General features: G+C 37.5%; 1 protein-coding gene across 5 annotated transcripts in view; it reads left to right on the forward strand.

Annotated features, from left to right (window-relative positions):
• atp8b3.L (ATPase, aminophospholipid transporter, class I, type 8B, member 3 L homeolog) overlaps positions 1-16,206 on the forward strand; it is an 81,608-nt gene that overhangs the window by 34,918 nt on the left and 30,484 nt on the right. For all 5 annotated transcript variants that reach the window (XM_041561557.1, XM_018254507.2, XM_018254500.2 and 2 more), the window contains 9 exons: positions 389-461; positions 6,449-6,519; positions 6,607-6,689; positions 8,380-8,538; positions 9,069-9,157; positions 9,475-9,668; positions 12,640-12,848; positions 13,371-13,402; positions 14,449-14,605. In XM_041561557.1, coding sequence (XP_041417491.1) covers positions 389-461; positions 6,449-6,519; positions 6,607-6,689; positions 8,380-8,538; positions 9,069-9,157; positions 9,475-9,668; positions 12,640-12,848; positions 13,371-13,402; positions 14,449-14,605 — 1,067 coding nt within the window. The remainder of the gene's footprint in view (positions 1-388; positions 462-6,448; positions 6,520-6,606; positions 6,690-8,379; positions 8,539-9,068; positions 9,158-9,474; positions 9,669-12,639; positions 12,849-13,370; positions 13,403-14,448; positions 14,606-16,206) is intronic.

A 16,206-nucleotide genomic window follows, 5' to 3' on the forward strand; every position in this document is an offset into this window, starting at 1 on the left:
CAGCGAATTTCCGTGTTTCACCGCCAGTGAATAAATTTGCAAAATTGCAGCAAAAATTTGCCGGTGAAAAATCTGATGTGGCACATCAGAATAGACGTGTGCATTAAATTATTCAGACGTCCATAGACTTTAATGCATTTGGACAAAATAGTAGCGCATATAAAAATTGTTGCTCACGTCAAATTTGTTGCGCGTCAAAATTATTTAGACACCCATCAACTTCCATGCATTTTGCTAAATTTTCGCCGTTTCTCACATTTTTTGGTAAATTCGTTAATTTTTACGCGAAGCAAAACACCACAGATTTTCCCATCACTATGAACAACCCCTTTATAGGAAATGTAGATTCAATTATTTATAATGTTCTTTGTTCTTTATACATTTATAGCTTCTGCATGGAGAAGTGGAAAGACATTCAGACTGGTGATATTGTGCGACTAAAAAAGAATGACTTTGTTCCAGTAAGTTCTTAATGCTATTCTTAGAAAGTGTGATTCTATTAATATATTGAATGTAAAGCATTCCAAAGTACATTCTAAAACATACTTTGGGTATAAATCACTTAATATCAATTCTATAGGCATAAAAATAATGTAGGTGGGGGGGCGTGGCTAACCACGCAGCTAAACAGTCGCATCTTTGCGGCGCTCCCGGGGCCAAAAGTTAAAATTGGGTCATCACCCTAAGGCAAGAGGCGCAAAACGCTGCGCACTGAAGGGCCTTACCTCCGGAATCTCCCCGCAGTCTACCAGCCCTGAAACCGCGGCTCTAGCTGCATCTGGCCCAAAGCTAATTGTTGAGGCCTACACAGACATCGGAAGCCGCGGCCTAAAGTAACAGGCGGCTGCCCAGACGCGACCGTGGAGGCGTTGTAGCCATTCTTAACCTCCTGAATATATTTCAAGGCAACATTAGCCATCGCCTCCATCAAGTGACAATGCTGTACACCCAGCTGTAAGATGGGCAAACATGGGGTCAGATATAAATCTGAAAACAGAATCGACCGATATCTCCATGCCTCTCAAGACACTGACAGGGCTGCGGAAGATGACCCACCCTCTCCAGCCTCGGATTCTGCTGCTTCCAATGCTCAGGCACCTGAACCGTCAAATGCCTAACTCCTTGCGGCTATTAACGGGATGCATACTTCAATTACGGCTCAGCTGGAGACTATTAAAGTTGATTTGTAATTGCCAAGACCTTCAAAACCTCCGGGAACGAACCACTGAAACGGAATGCAGAGTATCTGCCATAGAAGACACGGTACGGCCTATTCCAGACAAGATGACACAGCTGCGGCAACAAGTGAAAGCACTCATTGACCGGGCAGAAGACATATCAGACCATGCTCCACTGTCACTGAAAATATGCACAAAGCCCCAACCTCAGCACTTCCAATGGAGATTATCTCCACTATGGCTCAACAATGCTGAGGTGAAGGAAGCTTCCCGCACTGAGTACGTGAAGTACTGGGAGACAAACAAAGACACGGCCCACAGTAATATAGTATGGGAAGCCTCTAAAGTGGTTGCCTGCGGCACCTTAATCTTGGCAATTGCGAGAGCGCGCATAGCCTCTATACAGGAGGTCATTGTAGCTGCAGGGAAAGTGACACAGGCGGAGGAAAACTATTGTGAGAAAAACGGCTGGGCCAGATGGTCTAGCGGCAGCATGGTCCTGGTGAAGACCTGGTACCCAAGTTACATGCCACACTGGCGGATGCGAAAGAGTCAGGCTACCTCCCAAAATCCTTTTACTCCGCTATCATAATACTCATACTTAAGGAGGGGAAAGACCCTGAAATGTGCGATTCCTACCGACCCATATCCTTAATTAATACAGATTTTAAATAGTGCCAAAAATCCTGGCCCAAAGACTGAACAAAGTAGTAACCTTAATAATACATCCAGACCAAATTGGCTTTATGCCCAACAAGAGCACAGCATTTAACCTCAGAAGAATATTTTCCCACCTTCAAATTGACCACACTAATGCTGGTACCAGAACGATTGCCTCGTTAGATGCTACCAAAGCATTTGACTCTGTTGAGTGGCCATATTTGTGGAAAGTGCTAAAAAAGTTTGGTATAGGACCCAACTTTATCTCTTGGGTTCAGTTACTGTACCAATCACCACCCGCCGAATACAGGTTAATAGAACCCTATCCAGGGAATTCCACCTCTCCCGTGGGACTAGGCAAGGCTGCCCCCTATCCCCACTGCTGTTTGCCCTGGCAATAGAGCCATTAGCCATGTTAATCCGGCAGTCCCCCAGGGTTATAGGACTTAAAATGGGGAGGATGGAGGAAAAAATTGCCCTATATGCTGATGATATACTCTTATTTCTAGCAGACTACAACGACTCCCTTCATAGTGCCCTTCACTTAGCAGATCAAATGGGCAGGTTCAACGAGGGTCATAATAAACAAAGAGAATCCCATTCTTTTCTCTCTTGAGAAGCCTCGCCCAGAAGGTGACATACAAGGCCTAAAGGGGGTTACAAGGTTCAAATACCTAGGAATAGTTATAACATGTAAGATGGATGAATATGTCTGTGATAATGTTGAACCGGTGTTGCAAACGTTTAAGTCCAGAGCAAATCAATGGGAGAAACTTCCACTCACCGTCTGGGGCAGGATAAACCTATTCAAAATGATATCCCTACCCAAATTTATGCATGCTATGCAGCATGCCCCCACAACTATTTAAGCGTATAGATGATGTACTGTTTTCCTTTATATGCCATAAAGCCCCCAGGGTCATCAGGCAAACGCTAATGGCCCCTCTGGACTGTGGCGGATTAGCCCTCCCACATCTAAGATACTACTACTATGCTACTCAATTAATGTACATACACAATTGACTCACACCAGACCCTGAGAATCCATTCATGGCACTACAGGCCACTATTGCGGGATCCCTAGAAGCCTTATAGGAAAGCCAAAGACACCTCTGAACTGCCACCTATATTATCGACCCCGCAAAAAATATGGGCGCTTACTGCTAGAGCGCTATATAAATCAAACCTCCCGCCCTCGCCAAATGCACCACTTTGGAAAAATTCCAATTTCACATATATTATGCAAATACCAGACTTTCACTACTGGCCCAAAGTGAGAGTCCGCCATTTGAAAGATCTACTAGTGGAAGATACATTTCCCACCCTGACTCAAATCAACCCAGTATACAATTATTCCGATACCTCCATGCGTTTGTCTCCCAGTTTGGCTCCATAACACCTAACACAGTGACCTCATCTTACAAAAATAGATTAGGGGACCCAGACCCAAGCAAACTAATCTCCGTAGTATACAAGTCCCTGACTCCTAGCCTGGGGAAACCCTTTGATAGGGCAAGGAACAAATGGGCTGTTGATATACCTCATTTGAGTAATGAGATGTGGGCAGAGGCAACTGATGGGCTATATGATTATCTAATCTCCACCAAAGACAGGATGGTGCAGTACAGAATAATTTACAGGATTTATATTACTCTGTTAAGGCTAAAAATAATGGGTAGGAACCCCACTGCATCGTGCCCCAAATGTAATTCTCCAGACTCTGGGTTCTTCCACTTGATCTGAGCATGTCCAATGGTGCATACGTACTGGGCAGAAGTAGTGAAATACATTAATGAACAAGTCCTGCTACCTGGCATTCTTACCCGGAGGTGTGTTTGCTGGGAATAATTGAGGACACGGTCCCATTGAATAAGACTAGAACTCTACTAAAAACACTATACTTCTATGCCAAAAAACATGTGGCAATGAAATGGAGTCCCCTTCCTCCACAGCTACAACAATGGGTCTGACTAGTAAACAGTATGCTGCCAGTTATTAAAGGGATCCTGTCATCGGAAAACATGTTTTTTTCAAAACGCACCAGTTAATAGTGCTACTACAGAAGACTTCTGCACTGAAATCCATTTCTCAAAACAGCAAACATATTTTTTTTTTCATACAATCTTGAAATCTGACATGGGGCTAGACATTTTGTCAATTTCCCAGCTGCCCCTGGTCATGTGACTTGTCCCTGCACTTTAGGAGAGAAATGCTTTCTGGCAGGCTGCTGTTTTTCCTTCTCAATGTAACTGAAGGAGTCTCAGTGGGACATGGGTTTTTACTATTGAGTGTTGTTCTTAGATCTGCCAGGCAGCTGTTATCTTGTGTTAGGGAGCTGTTATCTGGTTACCTTCCCATTGTTCTTTTGTTTGGCTGCTGGGGGGGAGGGAGGGGGTGATATCACTCCAACTTGCAGTACAGCAGTAAAGAGTGATTGAAGTTTATCAGAGCACAAGTCACATGACTTGGGGCAGCTGGGAAATTGACAACATGCCTAGCCCCATGTCAGATTTCAAAAATGAATATAAAAAAATCTGTTTGCTCTTTTGAGAAATGGATTTCAGTGCAGAATTCTGCTAGATCACTATTAACTGATTCATTTTGAAAACATTTTTTTCCCATGACAGTATCCCTTTAAACTAACCTATCTGGCTAGACGGTGCCCCCAAAAGTTTGAGAAGGTCTGGGATCCCTGGCTGGAAGTTAATCCAGGGATAGCTTCCTAAGAACACAAAGATACTCAATTTACCTAATTTACTTCTAAACATCATTAATTTCCCCCTAAGGTTTCTCCCATTGACTTCTGGTGTTTGTCCTACTATATATTACTGAATGTATAACTTACTGTTACCCGACAAACATTCATTCTCATTTGTACGGTCATAGCAATGCAAGTATATGTATGTGCTGTTGTGTTAAGAAAATGTTAAATAAAAACCTTTAAAAAAAATGTAGGCAAATGTAAATACTGTACATTTAAAATTACAACAACTGTGATTATGAATGTTACCATATGGTTTATACACGGAAAAAAAACCTGCAGACATTATTGCAGTCAATATTAAGCACCCATTGTCTTTCACATCAACCAGTTGAATCTAGGCACTCCCCAGAAATATTGTATTCATGAGGGTGGGCTGGGGGCAATATAGGAGCCCCTTGGATGCCCCCTAGCTTGCCTGTCATCCAGACATGGAGCACTAACTTGTGCAAAGCCTGTCCTTACCACCTGCCTATGGTAAGGACTGCCTTGAGGACTACTTGAGTTGGGCCTACAGGAATGCCTTGAGCATGTCTGTACTGTACTCTGCACCATGCACTGTTTTTTTAAGGTGCAATGTACAGACTGCATAAGGCATTGTACCAAGTAACAGATAAGTGCAAATGGTGGGTGCAAATTCTTAGTGATTTTGTACTTGTGCCTCGGGCAGTGGTAAATGACCCCTTGTTCTACCTTCTTCTGTATGATCACCGAGATCATACCACCAGTTCTGTTATACAAAAGCTTTAAAATATCAGTAATGTCAGCTCTACTGGGAGATTCAGTAGCCATTAGTTACATCTAACAGGGATGTTAAACTGGGAAATGCTCATTAGTTTTAATGACTCTTATTAACATAAGCTAACAATACAGCCTTTTAGTAGAGGAACCAATTTACAAATCTCAACATGGGAATAATTTCCATAGGAGGCACTCACTAGAATAAAATCAACCATCTTCTAGTACGTCACAGATCTGTTATTGTGCAAATTATATTCCTGCTAGTAAATCCTGTGTTGTTCCAAATTTGGTATTATTAGGATGTTCTCAGTCAGATGGATTTCATCCACAGAATTCCTCATAAAATCTGCAATTATAAAAATATTTTTGCCAGTAAAATATTTTTCTTTAGCTTTAGTATTTAATAACTTTTTTATACAATAAAGGGCACGTTTTCCACTTTAAAAATTGTTGCAGAATTGTGCATACACATATACTTTTGGTATCAATTAGTATAAACTATGAGTAAACCAATGGCTTTGGAAAGTGCCATTTAAAGCCACATTTGGTCACCTATGTCCCCCTCCCATAATATTGTACCATGTCTCTTGATTACCAGACCTTGCCCATTTTGGCTTCTTGAAATTGAGTTATGAACACAATAGGAGCAATATGGGAAGTGATAAGGAGTTTATGGTCTGCCAATAAGTGAAATAATTAGGCATGGTAAAACCTCATTCTGAGCCAGTATTAATATCATAGTAGCTTGGGGGGAATAAAGCAAAATAACATAATTATATTCAGCTCTTCAGTTACATTAAAACACTGTTTACCAGTTCATATGTATTTTGTATGATTAAGTAAGTCACCTACTTCAGTTGTATATACTTAGTACGCAACAGACCAAAGATCCAGAAGTTACATTCCTTGGTAGGTATTCCAAAAAAGACTTATACCCTGTGGTAGATTCTGATATTAACTGGTTTTATAAGCTGTTAACTTAAGTTTTAAAGGTCTGAACGAAAAAATCTTGCCATTGTAGACACCTTTTGTATTCATACAAAGGCTATAATTAAAGAGGGAACATTATAGATTTACAGTATATACTAATTCTGATTATTATCACTAGGCAGATCTTTTTTTGCTGAAAAGTTCAGAACCAAACAGTCTGTGTTTTGTGGAGACTGCAGATATAGATGGGTAAGAATTTATCTTACATGGGATATTTAATTATACCCTCATTCCAATAATATTTCTTACTTGATTTTACTTTTGTTTATGTGCCAGGGAGACAAATTTAAAGTTTAAACAAGCCTTGATGGTTACACACCAAGGGTTATCCGCAGAAGAATCTTTGTCAAATTTTGTTGGTCAGTAAAATCCATTTTACATTTTTAGAACTACTGTTTACATTGTGTTGGTATACATAAAAACAGTGAAAAGTATATTTATTGTGCAACTTGAAAACCAAACCTTTACAAAGACAGGTTAAACAAAGCAGTTATAAGATGCTAATAATATCTGCCGATAATATATATTATATTTTTAAAAAAGGAACTGCTTAATAGTTCTCCAGTGCTTTTGAATGCCATTTCATAGACAGATACAGTAGGTGAGCCTTTTCCCAGCATTGACTTGTAAGTCAGTCATGTTTGCAGGATAATAGACTGCATAACCAACCTCAGCACTAGTGATGGGCGAATAAATTTGCCAGTAAGACATCCAAATACGGGGAGCATCACATTCCTCTCACACACTCGCCCCGTGCTACGTGTAATTTCCGTCCCCCAGGCGGACCAATTCCATGGAAAAAAGTAGCAACTTACCGAGCATCAGGAGTGGTGTATTTAAAAATATATACTTTAATAATCCATGTTAAAAAAATTGACGTTTCAATGTATCAGCATTTAGACGGATTGTGCGCTTAACGCGTTTTGTGGCGTCTCGCCACTTCTTCAGAGTATAACATAAATACATTTCCAAAACTGCATCAAAAATTCGCTGGCAAAAAATCTGGGGAGACAAAAAAAATTATTCGGACGCCCATTGATTATAATGAATTTGGACAAAATAGTTGAGCATATAAAAATTGTCGCTCGTGTCAAAATTGACATAAATCAAAATTATTTTGACGCCCAAGTCGCCCATCACTACTCCCTTGAAAATCCATTTTATGATTTGTCCTTTTTAATAATGCTCTACTGAGTAGTTTTCCAGTTAGAAAAAATAGGATTTCGATTTGGTTACTATTAAAGGACTTGTTAAAACAAAAAATATTTTTTTGCCTAATTAAAGAAAACACAATTATAAGCAACTTTCCGATATAAATTTATTTAAAATTGTTAGTGATTTAAAGGTTATTTTTAAATGTAATTGTTATTGAAAGCATTTGCATAACTCCGGTTGTTACTTTTTAATCAATGTTGCAAAAGCCAGTCTCCTCCAGCAAGGCAGGTTTGTTAATCTGTTGTCTTGTGTTACATTGTTTCAAAAGCCCAAGCCACCAGGGCAGAGAAAGGGACAGGCACTGCTTTTAATGGCAATTAGTGATGGGCGAATTTATTCGCCAGGCGCGAATTCCCGGCGAAATTGCGCGATTCGCCGCCAGCGAATAAATCCGCGCATAAATTCGCGAAGCGCCCGCGAAAATTCGCTGGCGTCAAAAAATGTTTTTTTTTTTTGAAAAAACGGACGCCGCGTCAAAAAACGGGTGCCGGCGTCAAAAACGAGACGCTGGCACCGTTTTGCGAATTTTTCGCCATTTCGAGAATTTCGAGCGAATCACTAATGGCAATACAAGTCAAAACAAGTCAAAAACCATAGAAAATGTGTAATGATTGTATATTGCAAAGTTGCTGGGAATTGTGTTTTCTGTTTTTTAGGCAAACAATTTTTTTTTTTAGTTGACGTGTCCTATAAGCCAAATATAATTTGGATAATTCGGTATTTGATATCCGAAAATAAAAGATTCGTGCATCTCTAATAGATGGAGTCCTTAGTGCTTTTTTAATCAAATTGAACACCTTGCTAAATTATTACTTTAATGCCTTTTGTTTTTAGGTAAAGTAACGTGTGAAGAACCCAACAGTAATATGCACACCTTCATAGGGACACTTGAATGGAATGGAGAAACGTATTCTTTGGATAATGACTGCATTCTTTTAAGAGGCTGTAAGATTAGAAACACTGAGGCTTGCTATGGGTTGGTGATATATGCAGGTACTTACATACTGTAAAAAAAATAAATAAAATATATATATATATATATATATATATATATATATATATATATATATATATATATATATATATAAACCAAGGGAAGCCGGCACTCTTGAATAGAAAGTTCATATGCCTGAGTGCAGTATCCATAATTTTATCAACAAGAAATAAAAATGTTTTAATTGCAGAGCTTACAGCCTAGCGTTTCGGCCTCATCCGAGGCCTTTCTCAAAGTGCATTAATCACAAACATGGATGCATTATATACATACACTGGCAAGAATTGCAATTTCCTGCCAGTGTATGTATATAATGCATAGGCTAGGCTGTAAGCTCTGCAATAAAAATATTTTTATTTAAGTAGTAAGACCTGTGAGTGCGGATCTGCTTGGATTTCTTATATATATATATATATATATATATATATATATATATATATATATATATATATATATATATATATATATAAATGCACAGTGTGTTGACATAGTAGTTGATTTTCAGCAAGTTTAACCTTTTTTCTGACAGGATTTGATTCCAAAATAATGAAAAACGGGGGAAAAGTTAGAGTGAAAAAAACCAAACTTGAGAAAATGATGAACAGTCTTGTGATCATTGTAAGTAAGGCTTGTAGGTATAGTATGCAAGTCTATAATGAAATCTCTACATCTTCACTGTCTCTCCTGAGTGTCATTGCGACATTGTTGCCAGTACTCATAAAACTTACTCCATAGCTATATGATTATTGTAATATAGATATTGTTTTCAGATGCAGATGAAATCTCATTTTCTGGATTATAGTTTTCCTTTAGATAAAGTCTACAAATTGACATTTATATGGTAACTTTTTATTAAATTATGCTTATGAAAAAGTGATGCTATTTTATACTCAGCTGGCTAGGAACTGATGTTTCAGTGATCTGTTGTCCTCCAGATATTTGGCATGCTTATTGTTTGTGCAGCAATCCTGGCCATCATTGCTGGATACTGGTCTACATGGTTCAAAGAAAAACACAGTTACATCCCTCCTTTGGCGGAAAAAGATACTCCAGCATACAGTGCTTTCCTTGTCTTCTGGGGCTATGTTATACTTCTGAGCACTATCGTACCAATGTCTATGTATATCAAGTAAGCATTCATTTCAAAACAGATACAATTTAAAAAGAATAATACACACAACAATTCCTAGCTACTGTAAAAAGGTATTTGTTGGTATGTTTTATTTAATTTATGGTTGGGAGAATGTTAACATTAACTTTGACAGGTTATGTCCCTAGTAAGAAATCTGTGTTAGCCGTGTGCAAGGCATGAGAGGAAGGAGGTGTAGCCCCGTCCAAGTGTAGGCATGCCCTTTGAGTGGACGAAGGTTCCATCTATTACAGGAATATCAGTTTGTTCCCTTAGTGGTGTAAAAGGTAAGGAGGTAACCATAGTTGATCGACTGGCCTATTCTTTGAGGATAGTCCATGACACAAAATGAAGGCATAAAAGAATAAGAAGCCGTGTGGTAGAAGAGGTACATGTGTGTGTGTGTGGGGGGGGGGGTCAAGGAAAAAAGACATTGTAAACAAGCACTAGCTTGTGGTAGGCTAAATTCTATATGTAGGAATGAGAAATAGATGATAATCATCATCATTTATTTATATAATACCAGCAGGTAATGCAGCTCTTTACAATAAATTAGCAAACAAGGCTTACAGAATAAAAAGAGATCAATGTAATTAGCAGATTAATTTGCAGGGCAGTCTGAGTGTCCACTGAGGAGATCAAGATTAAGATACACTATGAAGCTGCACGGAAGATTTTGATCAGATTTGTCAAGCAACACCATGCAAAACTGCTCAATAGCATGAGATTTGTAGGATGCTATAAAATCTGATCCCCCACTGCTGTAATGTAATGTCGGGTCATGTGCTGTTACATCTGACATTCAATATATTTCAATGAGAAAAGAGTCTGTCAGACACCATCTGTTTTAATCTTACCGGATGAGACACAGCATGCTGTGATCCAATCCAACAGGCATCATATCAGATGGCAAATCTTGTAGTTTATACATCAGATTTTTGCATCAGTCCAATTATATTTTGACCCATGCTATTGCATTCAACTTGAATGTGTGATCTATCAATCTGACATCATCTTACAAAATCTCCCATGTAGTTTAGCCCAATTTCCTCAATATGCACAACTAAGCCTGGCTTCTGTAAATAAATCTAAGATGGCTGAGTGTTCCACAGAACTCATCACCATCTTGCATTTTTTCACAAGGAGCAGAAAGCTGAGAAGGACAACGTGGGACATTTAAATAGTGATCTGGGACAGTGGTCTGTGAGCTGCAACATATGCAAAATTTTAAACCCCCTTGCCCCTATTTGCCGCTGCCCATGCTAATTAATATGAAACATACTTTACAAGGTATGGTTCTGCTTAGTCTATATAATAAGAAAAAATCAAATGCAGTTAAAACTAATACATTAACCTCAATAATGCTAACGCCTTAATCCAATTAAGATACTAGAGATTATGAACATAAAGAAAAGAAATATTACAGGTTCTGGAATGGAACCTGTGGTGTAAATTCAACCAGAATAATGAAGAAATTAGCTCATCATAAGGGCATAATACTATTCACATTTACCACACAGAAATTGTACATTTTTTAAAATGTACAAAACAATTAGATGAATTAAAGTATTAATTTTTTGGGGTATTATAAGATAATAAGGATCTAATGCAGATCTAATTAAGAATCATGTTGAAAGAACACAATTCTGATGTCAAATTTGACAGAAATCTCAAAAATTAGAACGAAAAGCGATACAACCTTAAATCCAAATATATACAAATCAATGGGGAGTGTATGTGAAGCATTCAAGCAAGCTGATGATCAAGGGTTTTTTTTGTAATTTTTTAAACAGATTTGACAGCATCAATGAAATGACACTAAGGGGCACATTTACTAAGCTCGAGTGAAGGTTTAGAATTAAAAAAATGTTGAATTTCGAAGGTTTTTTTTTTTGGGCTACTTTGACCATCGAATTGGCTACTTCGACCTTCGACTACGACTTCGAATTGAACGATTCAAAATGAAAATGGTTCGACTATTCGCCCATTCGATAGTCGAAGTACCGTCTCTTTTAAAAAAAAAACTTCGACTACCTACTTCGCCACCTAAAACCTACCGGGCACCAATGTTAGCCTATGGGGACCTTCCCCATAAGCTTTCTAAGCAATTTCTGATAGAAGGAAAATCGTTTGATCGATGGATTAAAATGTAATCGTTCTATCGAACAAATTTTCCTTCGATCAGAAAGGATTTTACTTCGATGGTCGAATATCGAGGGTTAATGAACCCTCGATATGCGACCCATAGTAAATGTGCCCCTTTCTGTGATTTTCATTTACAATCAATTTTGCAATAGCATTTTTTTTAAAACAAATACTTGAAAATATATAATTTTATCCTTTTGTTTTTTTAAGTGATCTGTCCATCAAATCTTTTCTTCGGTACTCACTTTAACTTAACAACCTTCAATAAAAGTAGAATGAAAAAAATATTATGGTGAATTAATTGACTTTATTTTTTTCTTTGCCTGAATATGTTTGTTGTATATAGCTTTGGGAACTCCTACTGGTCAGTAGCTACCACTGGTGACAATAAATTTTTACAATGTTCGCTGTAATTTTTCTGACCACCTTCCATGGCATCATTCGCAAAAAATATGCCTTTCGCTCAGGCAATGATTAAGACATAAACTAGGCTACGGGAGGGGCTAATCAATTCAAAGTGTTTGTTGAGAGACTGTCCATTGGCCTAAAGGGAGAATTAGTGAGTGAGTGCTGCCCTTGAAAATTATCAAAAAACAGTCCTTATGGTGGGTATGGTAACCATTTCATGTTATGGGGCTTGGCTAGTCATGGTTTGTTAGAAATAATTGTTCCTATTCTTTTGCCGGATAAAATTAGATTAAATGTATTTTGTGACAGGCATTTGAGACGTAAAAATATATATATATGAAATTTGTAGCTTCTGATTTTTTAAATTGGATGTACAAATGTATGTTTAAATCAAACACTTAATCTATTTCTTCTTTAGTTTAGAGCTTATTCATCTTCTCCACAATAAGTTCATTAATTGGGATGAAGGCATGTATAGTGCTGAAAAAAACACAGCAGCCAATGCCAGGTCAAGCAGTCTGAATTATGTACTTGGCCAAGTGGAATATGTTTTCTCTGATAAGACTGGAACTTTGACACAGAATATTATGACCTTCAAAAAATGTTGTATAAATGGAAGAACCTATGGTAATTATGTCATTGTTTTTCATTTAAAATTATTTCCTTTTTCTCTGTAATAATTAAACAGTACCTTGTACTTGATCCAAACTAAGATATAATTAATCCTTATTGAAAGCAAAACAAGCCTGTTGGTTTTATTTAATGTTTACATGATTTTCTAATAGACTTCAGGTATGACGAGCCAAATTATAGAAAGATCAATTATCTGGAAAACTCCAGTCCCGAGCATTCAAGGATAACAGGTCCCTTACCTGTATTTTGTGATTATAAGAAGTGTGATAGACCTACTTGCTAGCTCTCCATGCACATCTACATTAGAGACTAGAGGCGAAGTTTAGAATAAAACTCATACTTCAATAGGTCACATGAAAACATGTTCATGGTCCCATATGCAAACCCACCGCAAGTCATCAGAAGCATGCCATTTTGTAGTTCTCCTCTTAATTGCCATTCACTATAGGAGCTAAATGTGATTGACATTTAAAAGTAAGTCAAGCTGTTTACACTTGAATTTGCATTATTCTGCAGGAACAGGCTCTAAAGATGAAGAGAATATCAAGGTATGTAAATATTATCTGTGATGTTGGTAACTGCAATTTATGCTCTCAAGTTTGGCAACAATAAATGACTATAACTAGGGTTTTATTTTTCTGTCACTGGGAGAATTGAGAAAGTAGTAAATTCAGAGTGTGTTTAGAAACAGTGTAAAGGAACAGTAACATAAACAGATGAAAGTGTTTTAAAGTAATAAAAATATAATGCAGTGTTGCCTTGCACTGGTAAAACCCCTGTGTTTGCAATAGAAATGCTACTATTGTTTTATAAATGATCTGCTGTGTAGCAATGGGGGCTGCCATTCAAAGGAAAAAGGCTCATCTTACATAGCAGATAGCAGATAAGCTCTGTAGAATATAATGGTGTTATCTGTTATCCACTATTTAACCTTTAGCCATATAACCATTTTTCAATTTCTGCCATTGCTACACAGCAGCTTGTTTATATGAACTATAGTAGTGTTTATGAAGCACACAGATCGGTTTTACCAGTGCAGGGCAACAGTAAATGATATTTTCATTACTTTGAAACACTTTCATTTTTTGGTGTTACTGTTCCTTTAAGTGGTTAGTAATATTCATATGTGTCTTGTTGAGTATAATAATTATAAATTCTAGTCCAAACATCCAGACAGCCAGAAGCAAGTTTCTCTCTCAGCCATAAATATACCTGTAAACAGGCACCGATTACAACAATCCAGCTAAATTAGGTTTTAGAGTTTGAAACAGAAACAATATTAGGAATCTGTAACTGTATATTTGAGGATTATTTGTATGCCTTCATAAATGTACACTGTGCACCATGAGGTCATAATGCATAAGTGGGATATAATGGAGTGAATGGAGCGGACTTATGGGGTATAAATCCTAATAAGAGTAGAAATATGGGGAGATACCAGATACGTTTTACAACTTGTAAAATTAAATTTCTTTACGTTTCTCAATTACATTTTTCAATTACATTTTTCAATTACATTTTTCAATTTAATTAATGATCCTGATTTCATGAAATCTGTTTTTACCTATGCATCTCTAACACAAATATTTCCAAGGTGGTGAATTTCAGTTGGAATAAATATGCTGATAAAAACTTCCAGTTTTATGACCAATCTCTAATTGATATGGTTTGTGAAAACAAGGATGGTACATACAGGGAATTCTTCCGTGTTCTAGCTCTTTGTCACACAGTAATGGCGGAGAGGGATGGAGGTATGTGTTGCATAATAAAAATGTTTTAATATTACATTTCTATGTGCTGGTTTAAGCCAGGGATGAAATATAGGCAATCTACTGCTAGGGGCAGATTTATCAAGGTTCAAATTTCAAAGTAATGGGAGCTTTTTTGAACTCCCATAACTTCGAAAGTCGAATAAAATGTATTTAAAAAATGAAAGTTTTTAACTTCGGGTGAATAGACTGTATTCGAATTGTTCGAATTGAAGTTTTAGCGCATTCGATCGAATTTGAATAAAAGTATTTTTCTACATAGGTTCTAGGAGGTCCCCCATAGGCTAAAACAGCAATTTGGCAGGTTTTAGATGGTGAATGGTCAAAGTAGAAGTTCTAAAGAGACAGTACATGATAAATTTCGATATTTGAATAGTCAAATTTTTTCAAATTCGAATTGAATTTTGGCCTATCCGATAGTCGAAGTAAACAAAAATAGCTCAAAATATGAATTTTTTTACTTTGAGTTTTCACCCTTGATAAATCTGCCCCCTAATGTCATACAGTATATCCCATTGAACAGTATGTTTAGTAGGTTTTGTTGGATTCTTATACTAACGGGCTGAAATACATGTATTGTTTTATAAAACAGGTGTTCTTAAATATTTTGTTCAAATTGTACTGCTAAATAAAGTAAGCATTTTACAGTACTGTTACAGTATGTTCACAGTGGAAGTTGTGCAGGACTCACTGGGTATGCTAAAACAGCTGGCTTATTAGAGCTCCAACATGGCTAACAATGTACATGCATTTTAAGAAGGAAGTACATCAAACCACAGAGAGCCAAGAAAAAAAATGAAAAATTGAAGAATTGAATATTCACTCACATTTAGGAGTCCGGTTCCATGGAGCCCCTTTGTCAAGCGAGCGGTGAAGAGGCTGTGCCACTGTTGCCTTGTGAACAAGGAAGCTGTGATAGAAATTGAGCAACCAATGGAATGTTTGAAGCTCATGTTTAGATTATAGTTCAGGTGCATCATGAATAGCTTTCACTTTATTTTCTGTAGGATGAATGCCTGACGTATCTATATGGTACCCCAAGAAGTTTATGCTGGTAGCTCCAATATCACACTTTTCTTTCTTAACTGAATGCCTCATGAATCAAAACGAGAGAGCACGTTTCTAAGGCAGTCAGCCAATATACTTTCAAACGACTCCATTAGTAGAACATCATCAAAATATGAAAGGTTGGATAGTGAGGTTTCCATAAAGTGCTGGAATATTCCTGGAGTACTGGAAATTCTAAACCCTGAATGCACTCCGATGGATGATAATAGGCTAGGCATCTGCAGAAACTTCATCCACAACAACTGTTGGTATGCCTGGTTAAGGTTAATTTTTGCAAAAACCTTGCCATCTGCTAATCTGGATAATAGTTGATCCACAGCAGGAACAGGATATGGGTTCTGTTTAAAAACTTTACTGTACTGTATAGTCTCCATAGATTCTCACTTCATAATTAGGCTTCAGAACCAGCACAATCGGGGTTGCCCATTTGTGAATTAGGGTAATGTATAAATAGTTTGGCTACTAGGTGGCAGTGAGTCCTAAGTTAAACTGTGAAGTATAAAGTTGTTGGTAGT

The sequence above is a fragment of the Xenopus laevis genome, chromosome 1L, assembly GCF_017654675.1.
Source record: "Xenopus laevis strain J_2021 chromosome 1L, Xenopus_laevis_v10.1, whole genome shotgun sequence".
Classification (NCBI taxonomy): Eukaryota; Metazoa; Chordata; class Amphibia; order Anura; family Pipidae; genus Xenopus; species Xenopus laevis.